The 25,157-nt window shown below is 41.9% G+C and overlaps 2 protein-coding genes across 2 annotated transcripts in view; one reads left to right on the forward strand and one right to left on the reverse strand.

The window, feature by feature from the left end:
* The first annotated feature begins 539 nt into the window (after positions 1 to 539).
* Positions 540 to 2,986, forward strand: LOC115784244 (GTPase IMAP family member 9-like). The gene is made up of 2 exons (XM_030735393.1): positions 540 to 600; positions 2,091 to 2,986. The coding sequence occupies exons 1-2, from the start codon at positions 540 to 542 to the stop codon at positions 2,984 to 2,986; spliced, it is 957 nt and encodes a 318-aa protein (XP_030591253.1).
* A 19,382-nt stretch (positions 2,987 to 22,368) lies between these two features.
* Positions 22,369 to 25,157, reverse strand: part of LOC115785092 (GTPase IMAP family member 7-like) — a 34,195-nt gene continuing 31,406 nt past the window's right edge. Inside the window, exon 2 of the mRNA XM_030736554.1 lies at positions 22,369 to 24,363. Within this exon, the coding sequence (XP_030592414.1) occupies positions 23,543 to 24,363 (821 nt within the window). The 3' untranslated portion in view covers positions 22,369 to 23,542. The remainder of the gene's footprint in view (positions 24,364 to 25,157) is intronic.

The following is a 25,157-nucleotide window of genomic DNA, read 5'->3' on the forward strand; positions in this document are numbered from 1 at the left end:
AAGTAACTAACCCAGGGCCGTAGCAGCCACGCCCCTAATAATGCAGACTTTAAGCCTTAACACAGTTTAAACAGGTGAGTTATAGAACCCCTCCCTACAGCTGTTAGGAAGGGGGGAATTATCTCCAGAGACCAAAGCAGTTTCTGTATCAGCTCTAAACATGTTTATTTCTGCTGGAAAGTTTTAACATGAGAGTCTATGGGGACTGACTCACTGTGGCGCCTCTGCTGGACGGCAGAGGAACTGCAGCTTTTGGAGCTTCAGTGCTGATGGGTCATTTGTACCTGACATGTTTTATCTGAACCTTAAACTTTGTGTACCAAAGTTATTTATTGTGATGGTTTCAGTTGTCTTCATGGAGTGATGTAACTGAGAGAAGGTTATGGATGAGGAGGCAGACCTTTGGAAATACACTCTGCCCTCTGATTGGTTCCTTTTAGTCAGACCTCTGATTGGCCAGCTGAAGTGTTGTAGGGAGGGAACTAGCAGCAGGCTTTAATATAGAGGTGAGATGGAAATTTAAATAGTCAGAAGAAGACATGGATGGTGACAATACATCAGAGACAAAGATACTGATTGATCAAGATCCACAGACCATGGGTGAGTGTGTTTGTCCTGCAGTGATACTCAGGGTGGTGTTTGGGAGGTGTTATTTCCTGAAACAGAAACCAGCAGCAGCTCTCTGATTTGAAATCATTTGGACAGAGTTTCAGCTTCACTCTGAAATTAGTTTTTAGTCCAGAGATGTTGGATTGTTCCTTTGTGTTCAGTTTAGTGAGTGTTTAATATGAAGGATTTCTGCTCATTTAACAACTAATAAAACAATTTGCAGCACAAAGACAGGAATTAATTCCAGGGAATCTTTCATTAAAAAAAACCCCTTTTATATTTCAGTAAATAGACATTTTAAATGTACAGCCTGGTTTAACAGGTTTTTTTCCCCCAAAGAGTCAAATCATCATTTTTATTCAATTGAAGAGGCAGAACTGAAATAATGATGGTGCCTTTGAAGCTTATATTTTTAAATTAATAATGATTAATAATGCTACATGAATATGAGGTAGTTTCTGGTCCTCATGTGTGACAATTTTCAGTTTTACTCCATTTTTATTTATATTTATTAAGAATCTGAGAAACATTGATGGCTACTTTGTAAACAATGCCCCATTTTCAGAGCCTCAAACATCATTGGACCATTGACTGAAATGGGTTCATGTCCAGGTGAGGATTGAGGAGATCAAAGATCCAGAGTTCTGTCCAAGTGTTGAACTTGTATTTATGATATTAATATGATATGAAGTCCAAAGAGATGTTGGTGACAGTGAAGGAGGCCAAGATTGGACTGAAAAACAAAATCAACCAAACTAGAGAGAAAAACTTCAGGAGAGGACAAATCAATAATGTGGTTCATCACTTTTTAAAGCTTGAATCAAAGACCACAGAAGACTAAAACCCATCATCAGAATTATTTCCAGCATGAAGCAAAACAGCTTCACAACATCTAACCAAGTCAGGGAGCCCATCGAGGAGGTAGGAGGATCATTGTTAGTCTACAGTCCAGATATGCCGTCATCAGTGGAGATACAACACGGTGCAAACCACTGGTTACACTGAAGAGCAGGAAGAGCAGATTAGACTTTGCCAGAAAACAGAGCTCTGAAAAAGTGCAGTCACTCAGTGCAGAGGTTATTCATGCAAGTATTGAAGTCTGTCCTCATATTTAAAATGTTACTTTGAGCCTCTGAACTGCCTATAAAAACAGTTGATGCAATACTTGGTTAAAGTCCTTAAATTAAAGCTGAAAGTCTGCGCTTCAATCACACCATGAGTCACTGATTTAACTTTGTGGTGTGTAACAGAGGCAACACTACAAAACATATTTAGGTGTGACTAAGCAGAGCATATTTATCCTTCAGAGTCCTTTAAAAAGGGAGAAAAATGATTCCAACTAAAAACTTGGGGACAGTGAATTTATTTTGTGTCAAAGTGATGAAAATGATCCACAGTCTGAAACTGATTAGTGTGAGATTGATTTATGTGCTGTAAGGCATCAGGACCAGGACTTTTCTCACTTACTAATATTTTTCCAGCAGATGCAGAGAAGCTTCCAGAGCTCAGGATCGTCCTGTTTGGGAAGACCACACGTGGGAAAAGTACTTTAGGAGACATCATCATGGGGAACACAAAGGCATTCACCTCAAAGGATACTGATGATCTCACAAAGAAGTGCCACGTGGAAAGAAGAACTATTGAAGAGCAGAGTGTGGTTGTTGTTGACACTCCAGGTCTGTTTAAAGAACAAACAGAGAAACCATCAGAAACACTCTTGAGAACGATCAGGAAGTCTGTTGATCTCGCCAAACCAGGTCCTCATGTGTTTCTGTTGTTCGAGAGGCTGAAAGAGATCACCCGTGAAGAATTAGAAATACTGCAGGTTTTTGAGCGCACTTTTGGCAAACGTGCGATGGCCTACGCTATGGTGGTGTTCACCCATGATGATGATGGGAATGCAGAAAGAGCTAAAACAGAGGAGTGGATCAAAAAGCATGAACTCAACGAATTATTTGAGCCGTGCCAGGGGAGGCACTTTTTTTTTAACATCAATAACAGGAGTCCCACACAAGTCAGTGAGCTGCTGAAGGTGATAAGACAGACAGGAACACAATATTACTACACTCCAGAGATGCTCAAAGAACATGAAAAAGAAGAGGCCGAAAAAGAAGAGGCTGAAAAAAAGAGAAATCAGGAACAACAGGGAAACAATCCCAAACCAGCAGAGACAGAAAACAAAGCCAAGTTCCTGGAAAAGTCTGGTTTGATTGGAATCATTGTTGGATGTGGGTTAGGGTATTTTATTGGTGGTGGTGGGCTGAACCCTACATCAGGAGCTTTACTGGGAGCTGTAGCTGGTATGATACTGTCAATGGGAACAACAGCTTTAGGGATGAAGGCCAAAATGCTCTTTGACAACTTCTGCAAAGCATGAAATTTGAAACATCATCAGGGATCAAGATTTGGTTGTTTAAGCTGATCAGACCAAGTCCAGAAAAAAGGTGGAAATCATGGTGGTTTAAATTTAGTTATTTCACTTTATTTTATTTTGATTTGTCAATGATGTTATTCTAAAAGTTATTTGTACATGTCATAAGTCCGCAACTGGTTTGTTGATCTCTGAGTTATGTTTTTGGAACCGTTTATAAGGCAGAGGGATTTTCAGTGTACTGCAGTTAACAGTAACTTAATAGTTCCTCGGGTTCTTCAGTGGAGAGCTACAAGATGTTTGGGATCCAGAGAAAAACAGCAAACACCTCCACCTACTTTCATAACTGTGAAACAAACCTAAAACAGAACATCATCATCGTGTCAGGTGTGGATGTATGAGACAGGAAGTGTGATCCACTTTGAGAGAACCAGATGTTTGTCTGGGTCTGCTGCTGACGTCTCAGAGCCACAAACTACTGGATAACCCCACCCCCCCATGAAAACCTTAGGTACATGAAACATGAACTCATCATCATCATCATCATCATCATCATCATCATCATCATCATCATCATCATCGTCGTACAGTATAATTTGCAGACACTTCCATCCAGCAGGTCACCACAGACAGTTCAGGTTAAAGTTGGGTTTGAGCCATTTTCAGAAACCAGATGTTACATTTCGAAGGATGTTTCTCAGATTTAGGAATTCCAGTTTTTCCTTCTGAAAATCTAAAATGGGATTACTGCCAGTGACCTGCTGGATATTAAGAAGTGAACTTTGACCCTCAGTAACTTCTGACTGCTTTCATATCCATGGTGACCTGTGAGAACAGCAGTGATGGCTGTAAATGGATTTTGTGTGCAGAGGCAGAGATCAATAATCCATCAGTTTGATCTGATCAGATGCTGCTGGACATCAGAGACTCTGTCCTACATTCATAGTCTTTGATTTTATTTTGGGTTTCAGGCTTTTCTCCAGTTTGATCTCCAGTCTCCTGGATTTACTCCATCTGATTACTTCATGACTTTATGACCGTTTCCTGTTGTTCTCGTACAAATGTAACTGTGAGGTTTGTTCTTTCAAACCTGTATATTCTCATAATCATTACTTGTACTCTAATACTCATGTACTCCAGTACTTGTACCCTGTTATCAGTATATCCTCTATCAGCACATAGAGTCACACTTACATCTGTCCTGATGTGAGTCCACAGGCTCATGCTGAGGAGTTTGATTGATTTTTACTGTTTACAGTCAGTTTCCTCTGAGTTGTGTTGTATTGTGTTGTATTGTGTTGTATTAAGCACCAGTTGTACTTTTAAACATGTTGTACAGGAAGTGGTGACCTTTGAGCAGCAAACATCTGTGACTGCGCAGACAGACAGTGGGCGTGTCTGCAGACGTCTCCCTGTGTCTGCAGAGGAACGTGTCTCTCTGTCTCAGACGTCGCAGCCGTGGAGACGGGAAATGTGGTTGCTAGGCTGTTGCTATGGCCGCTTTTCCACTAACTGGGAGCCGGTGCCTTTATTTGAACCGTTAGGCGATTTTTCCACCACAAATGCACTCGGTGCTCAGCCAAAAAATGGGTTCAATTCCGGCCCCGCAAGCTAGCTGGTCTGGAACCAAGAACGTGTGACGAAAGCGGCAGAAGGGCGTGACTCTGCCGTCTCAACATCCAGTTTTCTACCATATTACATGTGTATTACAGGAGAAAAGCGAAGTGATTTTCACGGCTGTGAATTAGGTTGGGCTCTAAGGCTGAACTTGCTGCTTTGTATCAGTTCATATCACAGATAAAAGGACACAAAGTGCGTACTTGTCGTCTTGCTCTAATCGCTGTCTGTGTTTCCCTCTGTGCTGCACACAGATGCTGCAGTAGTTTGGTTTGGACCCGAAAACGTATTTGCAGCACAGAAAGGGGAGCGTGTTCTCCCACGTTTGTGCGCTTTGACTTCCGTGTCCAGACGAGGACCCGCCCACACTCATACGTAAAGGAGCAGTTCACAGAAACGCGGTGGGAACGCGGGCCCGTTCTTAAGCGTTTCACCGGAACCCCAGCGGTGGAAAAGGGGTATGTGTGAGCTGATGTGGTGTAAAAAAGAAATGAGGGTCTGGGTCATCGGTGAGCCCAGGCTGCTCTGTTCTCTCTGCTCAGGTCAAAGGTCATCCTTCTGTAGAGGTCAGCCTGCTTGTATTTGACCTTCTCATGTTTGTATAACCTCGTGCATGTATTAAAACATCAGCAGGTTCTTTGAGCTGCTGAAACACACACGTCTTCTTCTCTTTGTGTCCAGATGGTCTCTGAGCTCCAGGAGCTCCACAGGAGGAAGATCTGAGACCTTTCTAACATCCTCTGGGTGCTTCACAAACACCTCAGGACACACACACACACACACACACACACACACACACACACACACACACACACACAGGTCATTCCTTTCACGTTAACTAGTAGTGACTTCATGGATTTCTTTACAAATAAAATTTTAGACATTAGAGAAAAAATTATTCATAAGCATCTCAAAGATTTATGTTTATTAGATCCCATTCCTACTAGACTGTTCAAAGAAGTCTTTCCAATTATTGATGTAGAGGTAATGCCATCCAGAGTAAGTATCTGGTTAGACACCATGTTTCTAAGATTTGTGGGGCCGAATACAAGAACTTCAGTTTGATCTGAATTTAGAATCAGAGGTCATCCAGGCCTTAATGTCTTTAAGACATTCCTGCAGTTTAACTAAGTGATGTGTGTCATCTGGCTTCATTGATAGATAAAGCTGAGTATCAATGAAAATGTATCAGAATCAGAATCAGAATACTTTATTGATCCGAGAGGGAAATTTCTGTTGTTACAGCTGCAGCTGTTTCATTTAAATGAATAAAAACAAAACAAAATAAAATACACTAAAGGTATAAAAACTAAAGAGATAATTTGGCTATATACACATCTAAATCTTGTGAGTGCAGTGGCTGTGACAGTAAATATAAATCTGGAGTATACTGAAGTATTTATAAATGTTTTGTATATGATATTGTTATATATATGTATAATGTATATGGACAGTCTTTTTTTTGTATAAGTGTATGTACAATGTATATGGACAATTTTTATGTACAATTGCAGGCACACATAAATAAATACTGATAAATGAATGACACTGATGAACCACAGTGTCACCTATTAAGGGAGGAGTTATAGAGTCTGATGGCCACAGGTAGAAATGACCTCCTGTGGCGCTCTGTGGTGCATTTTGGTGGGATGAGTCTTGCACTGAATGTGCTCCTGTGTCCCATCACTGTGTTGTAGAGTGGGTGGGAGCCATTGTCCATAATGGCCTGCAGCTTAGACAGCATCTCCGACACTGCCATAAGCGAATCCAGCTCCACTCCCACCACATCACTGGCTTTGTGGATCAGTTTATTGAGTCTGTTGGCATCTGCCGCCCTCAGTCTGCTGCCCCAGCATGCAACAGCATAGAGGATGGCACTCGCCACCACAGACTCATAGAAGATCCTGAGCATAGTCCAGCAGATGTTGAAGGACCTCAGGCGTCTCAGAAAATAGAGACAACTTTGGCCCTTCCTGTATAGGGCATCAGTGTTCTTAGCCCAGTCCAGTTTGTTGTCAATGTGTACTCCCAGATATTTGTAGTCCTCTACAGTGTCCACACTGACCCCCCCCCCCCGATGAACAGAGGGGCCACCGGTGCCTTGTCTTTCTTCAAGTCCACCAACAGTTCCTTTGTCTTTGTCACGTTGAGCTCTAGATGGTTCCGCTTGCACCATGTGACAAAGTCCTTCACTGTCCTCCCCAAAGCAGTGCTTTGTATGCTTTGTATTTGTATGCACTGCTTTCTAATAATACTGCCTAAGGAAAGCATGTATAATGTAAATAGAATTGGTCCTTAGTGTGTGAAGAAGACTCCCCATTTACATGAACAAATTGCTAAGGTTAATTATGGAGTTCCACAGGGTTCTGTGCTAGGACCAATTTTATTTACATTATACATGCTTCCCTTAGGCAGTATTATTAGAAAGCACTGCATCAATTTTCATTGTTATGCAGATGATACTCAGCTTTACCTATCAATGAAGCCAGATGACACACATCAATTAGTTAAACTGCAGGAATGTCTTAAAGATATTAAGGCCTGGATGACCTCTAATTTCCTGCTTCTAAATTCAAATAAAACTGAAATTCTTGTTCTCGGCCCCACAAATCTTAGAAACATAGTGTCTATAACATGGACTCTACTTCCGGCGCCGCGCGAGCAGGCAGCCAGTTTCAGCAGCTCCGCACTAATTCCGTGTTTTTCTCATTTTGTTTAGTATTAGATGTGTTTTTGTGTTTCTGTATCTTCTGCTCTTTTTCCTCATGATGGAGCAGACTTTTTTCTGGAAAACTTTGTTTTTATTTACCCTTTTTATGGTGTTTATGTTTGGAGACTGCGAGAGTGGCCACGCTCCTATTGTTTACTCTCGGGACCAGCTGATCTCCATCGGGCGCTCCGCTGTGCCTACTCCTGCTGAACGACTCGATATTCCCCGCGAACTGAGAAGGAAGAGACGTGGGAGACGTGCGGGCATAGGTCGTCGTTGCCAGGGGAGAAGGTACAGGCCCGTCATCCCGTCCATCATCATGGGAAACGTGAGATCTCTTCCCAACAAAGTGGACGAGCTAACGGCGCTAACGCGACATCAAAGGAGCTACCGGGAGAGCAGCCTCATGTGCCTGACGGAGACGTGGCTAACCGAGCTAACCCCGGACTCACACATAAACATGGACGGCTTTCATTTGATCCGTGCCGACAGAACCAAGGAGAGTGGTAAGAAGAGGGGCGGGGGTCTGGCTGTGTTTGTAAACGATAGATGGTGCAACTCCAGACATCTAACCATCAAAGAGACGCTCTGCAGTAAGGACATTGAACTGCTCGCTGTTGGTATGAGACCGCACTATCTTCCTCGGGAGTTTTCACATGTTATTGTGATAACTGTGTATGTGCCGCCCTCTGCTAACGCTGCTGCAGCCTGCGATGTCCTCCATGCTACTACCAGCAGACTCCAAACACAGCACCCACAGGCCCTCTTTCTGATCTCAGGGGACTTTAACCACGTCTCCCTGTCCTCCACTCTCCCCACCTTCACCCAGTATGTCACCTGCCACACCAGGAATACCAACACACTGGATCTACTGTATGCCAACATCAAGGAGGCATACAGCTCATCACCTCTGCCTCCCCTGGGGGGCTCAGATCACAACCTGGTTCATCTCCAGCCTGTGTACAAACCCTTGGTACACAGAGAACCAGTTGTGACACACACAGTGAAGAAATGGTCTGAGGAGACTGAAGAAGCTCTGAGAGACTGCTTTAGCTCCACTGTGTGGGAAGAGCTTTGTGCCCCTCATGGGGAGGACATCGACAGCATCACGGACTGCATCACTGATTACATCAATTTCTGCGTGGAAAACACTGTGCCCACCAGGAGGGTACGGTGTTTTTCAAACAACAAACCCTGGATCAACTCTGTAATAAAGGCTCTCCTGAAGGAGAAGAAGAGAGCCTTTAGATCAGGAAATAAGGAGGAGCTGAGAGCCGTGCAGAAGGATCTGAGAAGGAAAATCAGGGATGGAAAAAACATCTACAGGAAGAAGATGGAGGACCAGCTACAGCAGAGCAACATCAGTGGGGTTTGGAGGAGTTTGAACTCAATTTCAGGCCACAAATCAAGCCCTAGGGTTGTGGGAGACTTAGAGTGGGTTAACAACCTGAACCAGTTCTTTAACAGGTTTGACCAGCAACCCACCCCTCCCCCAGCCCAGTCCCCCCTGCTGTCAGCCCCACCATCTTTAATGACTGCCAACCTTTCTTCTTCTTGGGACCTCACACCTCTCAGCTCTCAGCCATCACCCACCCCCTTCACTTCTGAGGACTCTATCTCACAACCCCCATCCCCCACCTCCATCTTGTCCCTCTCAACTCATCATGTGAGGAAGGAGCTACGTAAGATCAAGGTGCGAAAGGCTGCTGGTCCAGACGGCATCAGCTCCAGGCTCCTGAGGTGCTGCGCAGATCAGCTGTGTGGCATCATGGGATACATGTTCAACCTGAGCTTGAAGCTGGGGAAAGTACCACAACTGTGGAAGACCTCCTGTGTGGTACCGGTACCAAAGACCAAACATCCAAAGGATCTTAGCAGCTACAGGCCGGTAGCCCTGACATCGCATCTAATGAAGACCCTCGAGAGGCTGGTCCTCAACCATCTACGCCTCATGGTGTCGTCTTCGTTGGACCAGCTGCAGTTCGCCTACCGGCCTGGCATCGGGGTGGATGACGCCATCATCTACCTCCTGCACCGAGCTCTGACCCACCTGGAGAAGCCTGGAAGCACTGTGAGGATCATGTTCTTTGATTTCTCCAGTGCTTTTAACACCATCCAGCCAGGACTTCTGAGAGACAAGCTGGAACTGTCAGGAGTGGACCACCACATCTCCGAGTGGATACTGGACTACCTCACTGACCGCCCACAGTACGTGAGGACACAGGGCTGTGTCTCTGACAGGCTGGTCTGCAGTACGGGGGCCCCACAGGGAACTGTGCTGGCACCGTTCCTCTTCACCCTCTACACTGCAGACTTCTCCATAAACTCTCCACGCTGCCATCTGCAGAAGTTCTCTGACGACTCTGCCATAGTTGGCCTCATCACAGGTGAGGATGACTCAGAGTACAGACAGTGGACTCAGGACTTTGTGGACTGGTGCCAGCGGAACCACCTCCTGATCAACGCCGCTAAAACCAAGGAGCTGGTGGTGGATTTCCGCAGGCGCAGACCCACCACACGGACACCGGTGAACATCCAGGGAGTGGACATTGAGATAGTGGACTCTTATAAGTACCTGGGTGTTCACCTAAACAATAAACTGGACTGGACTCATAACACTGATGCGCTCTACAGGAAGGGTCAGAGCAGACTCTACCTGCTGAGAAGGCTGAGGTCTTTTGGAGTGCAGGGGACACTCCTGAAGACCTTCTATGACTCTGTGGTGGCATCAGCCATCTTCTATGCAGCAGTATGTTGGAGCAGCAGCTTGTCTACAGCTGAGAGGAAGAGGATAGACAAGCTCATCAGGAAAGCCAGCTCTGTCCTAGGATGTCCTCTCGACTCAGTGCAGGTGGTGGGAGACAGAAGGACTCTGACCAAAATAACATCACTGATGGACAAGGTCTCCCATCCCATGCATGAAACTGTTGCTGAGCTGGAGAGCTCCTTCAGTGACAGACTGCTGCATCCTAAATGCACAAAGGAGCGTTACCGCAGATCCTTCCTCCCAGCAGCTGTAAGACTTTATAACCATCACTGCTCCCAACAAAAACCACAATAGCCTACACAATGTAGGACAATATATAATATACTGTAAATAGTCTGGCACATCATGCACATTGTATATAGTGTTATTATTATTAGTAGTATTAAGGTTAATATTGTTTGTTGATTTTATATATATTTTTTTCTTAATAGTGTGAATTATTATATCTTTATTTATATTTATAATAACTGCGGCTGCTGTTACACCCAAATTTCCCCTCTGTGGGACAATAAAGGCTGTTTCTTCTTCTTCTTTCTTCTTCTTAACCAGATACTTACTCTGGATGGCATTACTTTGGCCTCCAGTAACACTGTGAGAAATCTTGGAGTCATTTTTGACCAGGATATGTCCTTCAATGCACATATTAAACAAATATGTAGGACCGCTTTTTTGCATTTGTGCAATATTTCTAAAATTAGAAACATCCTTTCTCAGAGTGATGCTGAAAAGCTCATTCATGCATTTATTACTTCTAGGCTGGACTATTGTAATTCATTATTATCAGGCTGTCCTAAAAGCTCCCTGAAAAGCCTTCAGCTGATCCAAAATGCTGCAGCTAGAGTACTGACAGGGACTAGAAAGAGAGAGCAGATTTCTCCCATATTGGCTTCTCTTCATTGGCTCCCTGTTAAATCTAGAATAGAATTTAAAATCCTTCTCCTCACATACAAGGTCTTGAATAATCAGGCCCCATCTTATCTCAAAGACCTCATAGTACCATATCACCCCAATAGTCAAGCCAATTTTATATATAAAGCACTTTAAAACAGCAAGCACTGACCAAAGTGCTGAACATGGAAAAACAGAACACAACGATACACAAAAGGTAAAAGTCAACACCCAAAATAAGAGTATCAATAAACATAAAAATAAATAACAGCATCAATAAAATACAAAAATAAAATAAAAAATAAAATACACAATCAAGAGACAGGAAAAAAATACATGAAAAAAATGATAAATAAATACACAACAATATAAACAACTCAAGCTTTGTCAAATGGCAGGCGAAAAACGTGGGTCCCGAGAGAAGATTTAAATATGGCGAGCGAAGAGGCCTGTTTAATGTGCACAGGCACAGCGAAGGCTCTGTCCCCCCTGAGCCTTCACTCAGTCCTCAGCACTGTCAGGGCATGTTTTTAATTGTGAAGGAAGACACGCGAAACAAAATTAAGACATTTAATCAATTAAAGTATCAGAATATATCACATGTACGTGTGGGCAAATCTTATTGATGGAGACACCCTCTCCCCCTCCAGAAGAGCACTGCTCTCTTGGGGGGATTATGGTTAGGGTCTTCCTTTTTTCAATTTTATACTACAAGCACTATCAATTCAAAAACAGTTGGAGAGAGCTGTGGGTTAGACTTGGCCCTCTCAGACTGGTTCGTCCACTGGTTGGTTCCAGCATCATGGCACAAGCTTCTCCAATCAGCAATAAGAGCTCCGTGAAAGAAACACACACCTTTCCCTCTCACATGTTCCTAATCATGACTTGGCAGTTTTATTCTCCTTAGCGACAGAGTGTGATGACCTACACACACCCGTCCCTCCTCAGACACAGATTCACATGTTTTGGCAAAACCTTTAAGGATAAGATAAATATATTCTCTGAGACTGAATAGGTCATAAATAAGATAAACATGTTGCCCAAAGGCCATGAAGTTGGTCTGGCACTATCTGTCTAATGTATTATTTAATTGTCTATTATTTGGTTCAGCCACTATTTATTAATTAATTTACTGGAGTTTACTTTTAAACAAAGCAGATCTGAGTGAGCGGGGAGTGTAGATGCAGTAACTCTGTGAGGTACATTAGGGTGCTGCAATGCCATTTACAGATTCAAAAACAAATAAAAGTATTTTAAAATGAACTCTAAAATAAACAGGAAGCCGGTGCAGTGAAGATAAAATGGGAGTGATGTGTTCCTTCTTACACATTCCAGTCAATAGCCGTGCAGCTGATTTTGTACCAGCTAAAGACGAGACTGTGAGGACTGGTTAAAGCCTAAATACAAAGAATTACAGTAATCCAGCCTGGTTACCACAAAGGTGTGGATCACTGTATTAAAGTGATCTCTCGACAAGATATTTTTTATCTTGGCGAGCTGTATCAGGTAAAAGAAATTAGATTTTACCACAGCATTAATCTGACCCTCCAACTTAAGGTTTTCATCTGTTATAACACCCAAATTTGTAACTGTGGGCTCAGCCTCCCAGTGACGCCCAGACCAAAAATGATCACCTCCGTCTTTTTACCATTAAAATTCAGAAAGTTTAAAGCCATCCAAGCATCACTTTGTTTTAGGGGCATTTAAATCTGGGTGTCATCTGCATAGCAGAGGAAAGCAATTTTATGCTTCCTAAGGATGGAACGAAAGGGGAGCCAATACAGAGAGAGCAGCAGTTGTCCAAGTATTGAGCCCTGGGGCACCCCACATGATAGAGGTGCACAGGATGATCTAAAATCATTTAGGTCAACATAAAAATGTTCTCTGAGTCAAATATGACCTGAACCACTCCAGAGCTGTGCCCTGAATACCCCCCAAACATTCTAGATGAGAAATTAAAATGTTGTGGTCCACTGTGTCAAAAGCAGTCGTTAGATCTAAAAGAAGTAAAGTCACATAGTCTCCCGCATCTGTAGTGAGGAACATGTCATTAAACACCCTTAGCAAAGCAGACTCAGTGCTATAGAGAGGCTTAAAACCAGACTGGAAAGTTACAAGGATATCATTTTCATCTAAAAAGGCTTCCAGCTGGCTATAAATGACTTTTTCCAAGATTTTTGATAGAAAAGGGAGCCTAGAAATAGTCCTAAAATTTGACAATACTGTAGATCTAATCAGGGTTTTTACATCAATGGCAACACTGTCACATACTTAAATGATTCAGGAACCACCCCAGAGGACAGGCTGCTGTTAATGAGAGGAAGAACAGCAGGGCCTAATACTGGAAAAACCTCTTTAAAAAATCAAGGAGGAATGACATCAATCGGGGAGCCTGAGGGCTTCAAGAGGCCGACAATCTTGGATAAAGAAGAAAGAGTGATCGGCACAAACTGGTGCAAAGCAGCAGCACAGCAGGGAACAGAGACTGAGGGGTCACAAACAGGAGGTGATATGAGAGCCCTAACATTTTCTACTTTTGCCACAAAGAAATCCTGAAATTTCTCACAAACTGCTTAGGTTTAATCAGTTTGTGTTCCCGTTATATAATAAACTCTCCTGTTTTGTGAGAATCTGCCAAGTCTGCAACCATGACATTTTGGAGGCAAAGTGAGGTGTCTCAAAAACTTAAAGAAATCAAGCTGCACTTTGTTCAAGTCCTTCAGATTACCATGACCTGGATGATCAAGAAGCTACACAGTGATACTCTTTCAAGAGTCTTTGAGAGAAAAGGAAGGTTGGAGATTGGCCTATAATTAGCTAAGACAGCTGGGTCAGTGATGGCTTTTTAAGCAGAGGTTTAATTACAGCCACCTTGAAGGTCTGTGGTACATAGCCAACTAATAAAGACTGATTGATCATTTTTAAGATAGAAGCATCAATAATTGGAAAGACTTCTTTGAACAGTCTAGTAGGAATGGGATCTAACAAACATGTTGCTGGTTTGGAGGAAGTAACTATTGAAGTTAACTCTGAAAGATCAACTGGAGCAAAAGAGTCTAAACAAATACCAGCAGTGCTGAAAGCAGCCGAACATGAAAAATAATCTTTGAGATGGTTATGAATAATTTTTTCTCTAATGTTTAACATTTTATTTGTAAAGAAATCCATGAAGTCACTACTAGTTAACGTGAAAGGAATACTCGGCTCTACAGAGCTCTGACTCTTTGTCAGCCTGGCTACAGTGCTGAAAACAAACCTGGGGTTGTTCTTATTTTCTTCAATTAATGATGAGTAGTAAGATGTCCTAGCTTTACGGAGGGCTTTTTTATAGAGCAACAAACTCTTTTTCCAGGCTAAATGAGCATCTTCTAATTTAGTGAGACACCATTCCCTCTCCAGCTTTCGGGTTATCTGCTTTAAGCTGTGCGTTTGTGAATTATAGTAAGTAAGTAAATAAAATTTATTCATATAGAAAAAAATCACAAAGTGCAAGTAAAATAGAAACAAACAGCCGATAAAAAGAATAAGTAAAACATTTAACTAAAAGCTTGTCTGAATAAAAGTGTCTTAAGCTGCTTTTCAAAGGAATCAGCAGAGTTGGCCACACAGCGAGACAGGGCCCGGGCATTCCACAGCCTGGGGGCTACTACCGGGTCTTAGCGACCTTCAGGAGGTTCTGGGCTGAGGACCGAAGAGTGCAGCCTGAAGAAAAAGTGGTCAACCTTTTGGTGATGTATTTGGGGGGCCTGTCCATTAAAAGCTCTAAAAGCCAAGGCTAAAAGTTTTAAAATCAATTATACCACAGAGTCAGGCACTTCTGATTTTTTTTTTTTGGGCCACAGCAGCTTTATTGACAGTGTAGATATGACAGGAAAGTGGGAGAAGAGATGTGGGATCATCTGATCAGCAACTGCAACACAAAGTGGTGCAGAAAAGCTTTATTTAACCAGAGACATTTACACCTGTGACCTGGGTGTGGGTGGAGCCTCTTGAGGAATGAGGGTGGTGAGCTTCCCTTTAAAGCATGCAGAGGTCAAATATGAAAAAGTGCTTTTAAAGCTGCACTGAAGCTGTGAAGCAACATGATTTCTGACCCTCTGTGAGCCACATTATTGAATAATGTTCCTTCTGTAAACACAGGTTTACTGTGAGTTGTATCAAAGAGCCCAGAGAGATAACAGCAGCTCGGCTGCTGATTGGTCAGTTTGGCAGTGAGCTGAAACAACAAACATCATAAGTCCACAGCGTCCTTGACTGAACTCAATCATTAAACAGGCCGAGTGCGGCTCACTCTGCAGATGTAGTGTTTACTTTATTAAAGCAGTGAACATAAAGTCATCCACATGGAGCCACACAGGGTCAGATCATATTTCAGATGAGAGGCTGATTCAAAGTGAAACGAAGCTAAACTGTGAGCACAGATTCAGCTAGGAGTTCATCCAGAATGACCTAAAGCTGTTACACAGAAACCTTCCTGCTGTGGAAGATCAGACTGGACCTCTGCATCAGAGAGCAGCAGCATCACTGCAGCACACACACACCAGGATGCTCTCTGTGTCACACACACACAAAGGTGTGCCGTCAGGATCTGGTGTAAATCCTCAGTCAGTGAGAGCCCACCGGGCGGGGCAGCGAGACAGACTCCAACCTTCAACCACACCCGAATCATCAGGTTACCGACCGCTGGGCACAAAGGTTTGGAGGGCCCAGGCCAGGCTGTTTCTTCCTGCAGTAATCAGACATATCAGACAGGAATGAGTGACAGAATAGTTTCAAATGGAGAGAAATGCACCAAAGTAACCACACAGCAAACGCTGCCCTCTGCTGCTCACAGGAGGAACCACAGCCTGCAGCTTCAGAGGGGCTGACAGCCCTGAAGGTCAAACACTGCTGGACTCAGACTGGAGTCACACTCATGATCAGTAAATTTAATTACTGCTGGTGGTACATAGCCAACTAATAAAGGCAGATTGATCATATTTAAGATGGAAGCATTAATTAATGGTAGGAATGATCCGTCCATGTTAACAGTGTGTTATACATAAAAATGCAGCTTTGATGCTTGAAGTCTCTCACATCTAAAGCTCAAAGACAACGGGAACCCACAGAACAAGGACGCACACAGCAGGAGGGGAGGACACAACACAGAACTGAGGAAAACTGTGGGCTTAAATACAGACAGAGGGATCAGGGAAGAACAGGTGAGCTGAATCTAGCTAATGGGAAAAGGGCAGCAAAACGAAACACAATGCACACGAGCCAAGGGACTGCCACCCAGGTATCCATGATCCTCCACTCCATATAGACCCTGTGGAGGTTCATCCCATCCCAAACCATCTCCCCCCTTTACAGTTCATGAAACATAAGGAAGAATATACAAAGAAGAATGAGTTGGACACCAGTTACAAACTAACTGACATACATGTACTGTAGAGCAGGATGAGCGGGCAGTGAGGGTCTAATTTCCAGGGTTTTGGACCCCTGCAGGAAACTGACTGAACCTGGGACAGTCAGCAACAGCTGATCAGCAGATCATAATCTCTGAGAAAGACACTTCCTGTTTGGGTTTTTAAAATGTAAGGTCAAAGCAAGGAGGTTCACACACCTGAAATATGTTCATATTATCTACAACAGGGAGGTCGCTGAAGAAGAAAGTACAAACACGCTGCAAACATTTACATTTGGAACTCTTTTTGTTTGTTTTTTAAATGTGTTTATTTATAAATGTATTATTTTCTTATTGTCTTTTGTTTTTGATACTTGTAGATAAACGACTTCACTTCTCTAAAGCAGGAACAACCTTTGATACCAGTTTAATCAGCACCAGAAACATAAAAGCACATATTGCTTTGTGGCAGTGTGACTGTCACACTGATGAGTTATAACCAGTTATTACCACAGAGATAAACACAACAGTCGTCAAAGGAAACTGACTGCAGCAGTTTTGCACGTACATCAGCAGAGGCTAATAAAATGGTCCTCTGTGACTGAGAGGAGACTGATGAGTAATAAATGACAGGAAGTAATTTAAATGAAGAAATAAAGACTTCTTAATGCTCCTGTGTTTGTTCTCTTGTTCTCATGTGTTATCATAAATATTAATAAGAAATCAGCCTTTACATGTTCCTCAGAGCTGTGAGCTCTTCAGTCAGTCAAAGTTTATTAATGAATAACTTCCTCTGCATCAATTCAATTCAATTCAATTCAATTTTATTTATATAGCGCCAAATCACAACAAACTGTTGCCTCAAGGCGCTTTGTATTGTGGGTAAAGACCCTACAATAATACAGAGAAAACCCAACAGTCAAAACGACCCCCTATGTGCAGCACTTGGTGACAGTGGAAAGGAAAAACTCCCTTTAACAGGAAGAAACCTCCAGCAGAACCAGGCTCAGGGAGGGGGGGTCATCTGCCGCAACCGGTTGGACTGAGGGGAGAGAAAGACATGCTGTGGAAGAGAGCCAGAGATTAATATCAATTAATGATTAAATACAGAGTGGAGTATAAACAAAGTAAATAAGGTGAATGTGAAGAAACAGTGCATTATGTGAACCCCCCAGCAGCCTAGGCCTATAGCAGCATAACTAAGGGATGGTTCAGGGTCACCTGATCCAGCCCTAACTATAAGCTTTATCATAAAGGAAAGCTTTAAGCCTAATCTTAAAAATAGAGAGGGTGTCTGTCTCCTGTCTGTCAGTGTCCTGCATGCCTGTGTGTGCCCTCAGGGCCGAGTCATAGTAAACATTAGTGTTTCTATTCACTCACAGCCCAGTGATACGCTGTTACAGACTCACAAAAGGAAAAACCACATTCTGTGACTAATTTTCATCCTAGTGTTAAGAATAATTACTTTGTCAGATTACTGCTGAGCCTGTGAAAATGGAGGTTCTGGGTAAGAAATGGTTATAATTCCTGAACAATTAATGCAATATTTTTTATTAAACCCTTTAAAAGAAAGCTGAGAGTCTTCATTTAAATCACATCTAGTAAGTCCTTATAAGCAGTCCTTCACATCTTTCCTTCACCTGATTTTTTCCATCTCAGATCAGAGAACACAGGAAAAGAAACTCTTTGACTTGTGACTGCAAACTGAGGCTGAGAACTCCAAAACTAGGAGCTAAACTAGGCTGCAAGAATCACTTTAGCATAATAGAGTTATAGTAATGTAAATGCACTGATCAGCTCTAGCACGAGTATCAGCCTCAAGGGCTGAAAACTGAAGAGGCACCAAAAGCTGCAGTTCCTCTGGTGTCCAGCAGAGGCGCCACAGTCAGTCAGTCCCCATAGACTCCTATGTTAAAACTTTCCTGCAGAAATAAACGTGTTTACAGCTGATACAGAAACTGCTTTGTGGAGAGAAATGCACCAAAGTAACCATCAGAATACGACTGCACTGACAGCTTTAAAGTGTCTCATGTTACATGATAGAAAAAGTCTCTGCGGCTGACAGAGTGAAGCAGGAGCCTCATTCAGCATGAACACAGTAAAACATCCCAGTAGAAACAAACTGAACCTGTTTCTACTCACAGCAAACGCTGCCCTCTGCTGCCCTCTGCTGCTCACAGGAGGAACTGCAGCCTGCAGCTTCAGAGGGGCTGACAGCCCTGAAGGTCAAACACTGCTGGACTCAGACTGGAGTCACACTGTCAGCGGGTCTGAGGCTGGATTCAAGGATTCAAGGATTCTTCAAGGATTCAGGCCTGTTTAATGTGATGGCTCCTCAGCCTCCATCAGTCACACTTTAATAACATCACTAACAGTAACATTAACAGATAATCAAACTGGGTGACTTCATATTTTACAATTATCTTTAATTTTATTTAATAATTATATAATTGTGTTTATTAATTTCAGTAGTTTCTGTGATAAAATCATAACTGTATGAATTATGTGTTGTATTGTTTAATGTCACAGGTAATAAGAATGATTAAAGCCTTGATAAATAAAAATGAAGATCCTGAGATCCATGACCTTCAATCAGGAAGAAGCAGCTAATATAAAAATGACCCATTACGCACAAGTTTTTCTTTTTCAAACAGAGGTATAATTCAGCAAATGTCTCAACAGAGCTATGCCCATATGGTGTTCAGCATGCACACTAATCCAGAACTCAGCTGTGTCAGCAGGTCACAGTCACAGTATAGTCATCACCTGAAGCTTTGTTTGGAGCTAAGTGAAGAACACTGTCCTCACCAGTGGAGGGCCTGCAACCATTCACAGCCAAAGAAGAGAGTATCCCAATCCCAGACTAGATCTACTCAGTGATCTGCCTCCCCTCATTAATCTTCAGGAATGCAGATGCTGTACTGGTCTGTTGTGGTGAACAGAGACCTGAGCATGGAAACAAAGCTGTCAGTTTACTGGTCAGTCTATGGTCCTACCCTCACCTATGGTCACAAACTCTGGGTGGTAACTGAAAAAAATGAGATTGCCGATAGAAGCAGTGGAGATGAGTTTCCACTCGTATAAAGACAGGCTGAAGGGTTCAGTCATTTGGGAGGAACTGAGAGTAGAGCTGCTGCCCCTCAACAAAAAAAGGAGCCAGTTGAGGTGGTTTGGGCATGTCCTAGGGGGAGGATGTCCCGAGGCAGACCCAGGACCCGAGGTCTGGGTTTTTCTGCTCAGCCTGCTGCAGGGTTATAATAGTTTTGGATTTTACATTATAGTTTAGTTTTAGTTAGTTTTTACTTTTTTTTCTCTAATTCAGTTAGTTTTAATTAGTTTTCAGAGTGGTTTTGCTCGTTTTTATTAGTTTTTATTTTTGGTTTTATGCTTAGTTTTAGTTAGTTTCAGTTAGTTTCAGTATTAGTTTTAGTATTTTCATACTTAATCAGGTACCCTTTAAAGAAATATATTCAGCAACCAGCTGTTCACAGACAGCAGAACTACATGCTAAATGTGTGTAATATTAAGGACACACATGAACATCAACAGGGAGAAACTGCTAACAATATGAACTCCAAAACTCGATAAATTCTACAGTAAACTCCCAATAAAGTTCAGCCTCAGTGCAGCAGATTAATAACAGCTACATGTGGTGTTTGACAAAAACAAACTCCTTGAAGGAGTCAAAGCTCAAATCCAGCTGCATCCTGATGTTCTCACCACCTGATGCTGCTTCTGTTTTGGAGCTACTTGGTTAGATGCTCGCTGATTAGATTTGCAGGGTCTTTGCGGCCTATGTAGCCTACGGAAGTGTCCGACCTCATGTCCGCATTTATGCATGTATAGCTGGATTGCGTGTGTTAATTACCTTGTGGTTGTGTGCTGGGGTTTTTTTGGTCCTTGCTCTTTGTGCTCAGTTTTTAGGGTGCAAACATATTTGTCCCCGTTTTCTTCATTCCTTCACGTCCATTCCCATAGTTTCAGCAGCTCCCTCCAGGAATTTGCTGACATTTGTGAGTCCTTATATTGATGCTTTGATTATTAGTCCTGATTATTATCTGACTGATAAAGTAGCCGGAAACGCACAAGGACTAAACACAACGTTGTGGCTGCGTTGACCCGACGAGTAGTCACGTTTCTCTGGAGGTGGAGGCCAGGTTGCCTTGTAGGATGAGAGCGGTTTCCGTAGCTGCCTTGTGTGCGCTTCTCAGGTCTACTTTGATGTTGGTGTTTTTTTTCCTGACTAAGAAGTGTTCCGTACATTTTTCATCATCCACAAGACACTCGCTGCTATCTGTGCTATCATAGTAAAAAAAAAAAAAAAAAAAAAACACTCCACATGGGACTCTCTGAGGAGCAGCGCGGTGTGCGCACGCACGCACATGCGCACCCATTTGCCCGACGGCGTTCCGAGCTTAAACTCGGAGAGAGGAAAAAAATGATTTCATATCAATCCACAAGACTTTTGAAAAAATAACAATAACTATAATTTCAGTTAGTTTTAGTTAGTTTTGTAAACTCACAATTCAGTTTTAGTTAGTTGTCGTTTCTTCCTTTTAATTTTAGTTTTTATTTATTTCAGTTAACGACAATGTTTTTTCAATTTCAGTTTTCGTTATTTCGTTCGTTTTCGTTAACTATAATAACCCTGGCCTGCTGCTAAACCATATATGGATAATTGACAGCCTCCTGGCAGTGGTATGAAACCCTGGAAGCATAATTTCTAAAACACATAAATACAGGTCTCAGCAGATCTTAATGGGGTGTATATGGTGACTTTATTGATCGTATTAATTTAAAAACACATGACCAAGTAAGAACAGGAATAACTGTTTTATTTCAAACAATGTAAATATAAATGAAATAAAATCAAATACATTGTAAATAGAAGAAAAAAGCAAAGCAAAAACAGTATTTAACTCTACTGCACCATTTACATAATCTAAAAGTTTACACTTATTTGATTCTACATGCTTTATAACAATTATGCTACACAAGGTGTCCAGACATTCCGATTTGTCCCATCTTCACAAATCGTTCCCTATTACTGAAATTGTTTTTTTTGTTTTTTTAAGTAAGTAAAATTTATTTATATAGCACTTATCACAGATAAAAATCACAAAGTGCTTCACAACAAAAACAAAAATAAGAGTGCAGCGATATAAAACAATAGAATACAATATAACACGTTAATTAAAAGCTTGTCTGTATAAAAATATCTTCAGCTGCTTTTTAAAAGAATCAATGGAGTCTGTACAGCGTAAAGACAGTGGAAGAGAATTCCACAACCTTGGTGCCACAGCCTCAAAAAAGCCCGATCCCCTCGAGTTTTGAAACGAGTGTGAGGGACCAACAGTAACCTTTGACCTGATGATCTAAGAGCTCGGGATGAAGAATATGATTTCTACAGGTCAGAGATATACTGGGGGGCTTGGCCATGTAAGGCCCTAAAAGTTAAAACTAAAATTTTAAAATGAAATCTAAAATATACTGGCAACCAATGAAGAGAAGCCAAAACTGGAGTGATATGAGATCTTCTATTGGTGCCAGTTAAAAGTCTGGCTGCAGCATTCTGCACAGTTTGAAGGCGATCCGAAGCTGATTTGTTAAAACAAGTAAAAAGACCGTTACAATAATCCAGACGGGGAGAAATAAAAGCATGAATAATCATCTCAAGCTCAGCCTTTGACACCAGTAATCTGAGTTTTAAGATATTCCTTAAATGATAAAAGCCTGTCATGTCTGACATTTTTTGCAATTGGAACGATGATCCAAATGCACTGATGTACCAAACATATTTGCTTTTACAACAACAGCTCTATAAGTTTTCTATAGGCTGTTCTTGTTAATTTAGTTATTTATGCCGGGGGGGGGGGGAGAAACAAAGGGAAGAAAGGAAAAAATAATTGAAGAAAAGTAGATAAACACAGACACGCACATGCATATACACACATACACACAATTTTATTGTTTGCAGTAATGTGTGTGTGTATGTGCCTCTGTATTGCATTGTACTCAATAATGAGGGCAAGAAACTGCAACCATGCTCCCCGCGATCCAGAGGGGAATAGGAAAGGACCCAGAGGACCCAGGCCATGCACAGCCCAGGAGCTCAGAAGACCTGAGGCCACACATCCTGATGGCAACTGTGTGCACTCCACAGAGGAGGAAGGAGGAAGACCCCAGACGGAGCCCCCACGGCCAAAGTGCAAGAGTCCAGAGAGCCAGAGGCAATGAGCTATATCTACTTACAGCTCCTTCAATATTTTATAAATTCTCTGTACATTTTTCTTTTACATGCATTTTTTAAGCAGCCACAACTTATCCTGATATTTGTGTTTTCTAATAAATTGGCAATTTGTATCATACAATAATTTAAATACCTTAACAAATTTAGTATCTGTTTCATTATATATTGTTTCCCAGACCTGTTCCAATAAATTATTTTTTAGTCCATCCTGTTCAGTTATAACCCATTCAAAAGTTTTTTGGAGATTTTTTTTTTTTTGTAACTGCCATCATAGATTATAAATACTGGCAGGTGGTCAGTGATGTCATTTATTAGTAATCACTATAATTTTCTCTGGATTATTGGTAAAAATATTATTAGTCAGTGTGCACAATGAGGAGTAATACAGCTGGGCTTGGTGATTTTTAGGATACATGCTGAGGCTGGATGTAGTGTTGATAAAGTCACCAGCTCAGAGTTCAGAGCCTCCAATCTTTTATCTGCTGATGGTATCAGGTAGTTTCTGGCTCTGAGACGTCAGCAGCAGACCCAAACACCACGGCCGACTCTCCTCCTCACACTAATGTCTGCTGAGCGCCCCACACACTCTTTCAGAGACTCCAGCACAGCTGTCTGCACACAAACATCTGGTCCTCTCAAAGTGGATCACACTTCCCGTCTCATATATCCACACCTGACATGATGATGACGTTTTATTTCAGGTTTGTTTCACACTTGTGAAAGTAGCCTGTAGTAAATGCCCAGTTAATCCCATCTGGATCCCAAACATCCAATCAAAAGCCGACTGAACAAAAAACTTTTACAATAACAAACATTACATGAAAAGTCAAAAATAAAGTAAAATAACTAAAACTATAACCATCCCCTTTATGGTTTTCTGGACCTATAGATTTGATCTGATCAGCTTAAACAACCCAATTAAACTGAGTGATGGTGTTTATACTCTATTTGCAGCATGTCTGAAGTTTTATTTTAGCAAGTACCACCAAAAATGCTATTCCCATAAACAGTATCATCCCAGCTACAGCCCCCAGTGCAGCTCCTGTTGAAGGCGTCAGCTTACCACCACAAATAAAGTACCCTGCCACACTTCCGACAATTGTTCCATACAGGCCAAACCTATCATAGAAAAAGGACCACTGCTCTTCTGTTCTTGGTTTCTTTTGCTGGTGTTTCAGAGTTTTTTCAGCCTCCTGAAGCATCTTAGGGGTGTAGATGCTTTTCTGCTTTTTCTTCATCTCTGTTATCTTCTCCAGCAGCTCTTTGACTCGAGACTTTTGTTGTCCCATATCATCAATGTTAAAAGCAAAGCACGCTTGATCAGGCTGCTCAGTGAGGGATGCAATTTTTTTCTTCACTTCATCTTTGTTCACTTCTTCATCTGTAGTGAACACCACCACAGTACGGGCCATTACCTCTTTGCCAAAAGTGTCCTGAAAAACCTGCAGTGCCTTTATTTCGTCACGTCTGATTTTTTGGAATCTCTCCACAAACAGGAAGCTATGAGGACCAGGTTCAGCAAGTTTGATCGACCGTTTGATCTCCTTCACCACAAGCTCTTGGTTTGGGCCTTGTTTAGACAGACCTGGAGTATCAATAACAACCACTAGTTGACCGTTAATGGTCTTGCTTCCTTTAAAACACGCCTCTGTGCCATCCTCAGAAGGATCCTCTGAAGTGAATATTTCTTTGTCTTCCAGGATGATGCCTCCTAAAATACTTTTACCAACTCCGGTCATTCCAACCAGGACGATCCTCAGCTCATCTGTTGGAAAAATGTTTGTATGTGAGAATTATCCCAGTCATGATCACTTACTGCACATATAAGTCTACCTCACTCAAACTTGTTTCAAACTGTAAATCACTTTATCATTTTGACATTTTTCACAAATTTATAAACAATTTTCCTTCCTAAAAGTTTAAAAAAAAACATAACCTAAAGCTTTGAAATGCACTGACCAATGTTTGTGCTGTTAGCCAACTGATATATTTAATCACATTGAGAGAAAAAAAAATAGGGGTGGCAGATGTTGCTTGTGTAAATATACAAACAATAAATATAAGACTGGTAAGATGTTTTTATGCTGTTATAAGTGCATAAATCTCATTGTACATTCTGTATAATGACAAAGGCATTCTATTCTATTCTAAAGTCTAAAAACAGGCCATTTAAGACCATTGATAGGTGGTTGCCAGACATTGTGATGGCGTCATAGCATGTATAATTTAATTTTTGTGAATATAAATTAGTTTTTATTTTTGTGAAATGAAAATTATATGATGCTTTTATAAGGTCTTGTAGGTCCATAAATGGAAAAATTGATCATTCCCTCCTGCTCTCTGACAAAGACGGTCGCATTCTATCTCTCTCCCTGCCCTCCCCCATCTCTCCTGTTTGCTGCTTACTGTAAGAGCGTCTCTCACATACTGTCCGAAAAAGAATAAGATTAAGAATCAACATGGATCTGGCAAACTGGGCCCTAAACACCACTGATCGAATTTTCTCCACTATGAGTTCGGGGAAAGGGGAGCCTGCGTGTCCGAGTGGAACAGACCCTG

This window comes from Archocentrus centrarchus, chromosome 8 (assembly GCF_007364275.1).
Source record: "Archocentrus centrarchus isolate MPI-CPG fArcCen1 chromosome 8, fArcCen1, whole genome shotgun sequence".
In the NCBI taxonomy this organism is placed as follows: domain Eukaryota; kingdom Metazoa; phylum Chordata; class Actinopteri; order Cichliformes; family Cichlidae; genus Archocentrus; species Archocentrus centrarchus.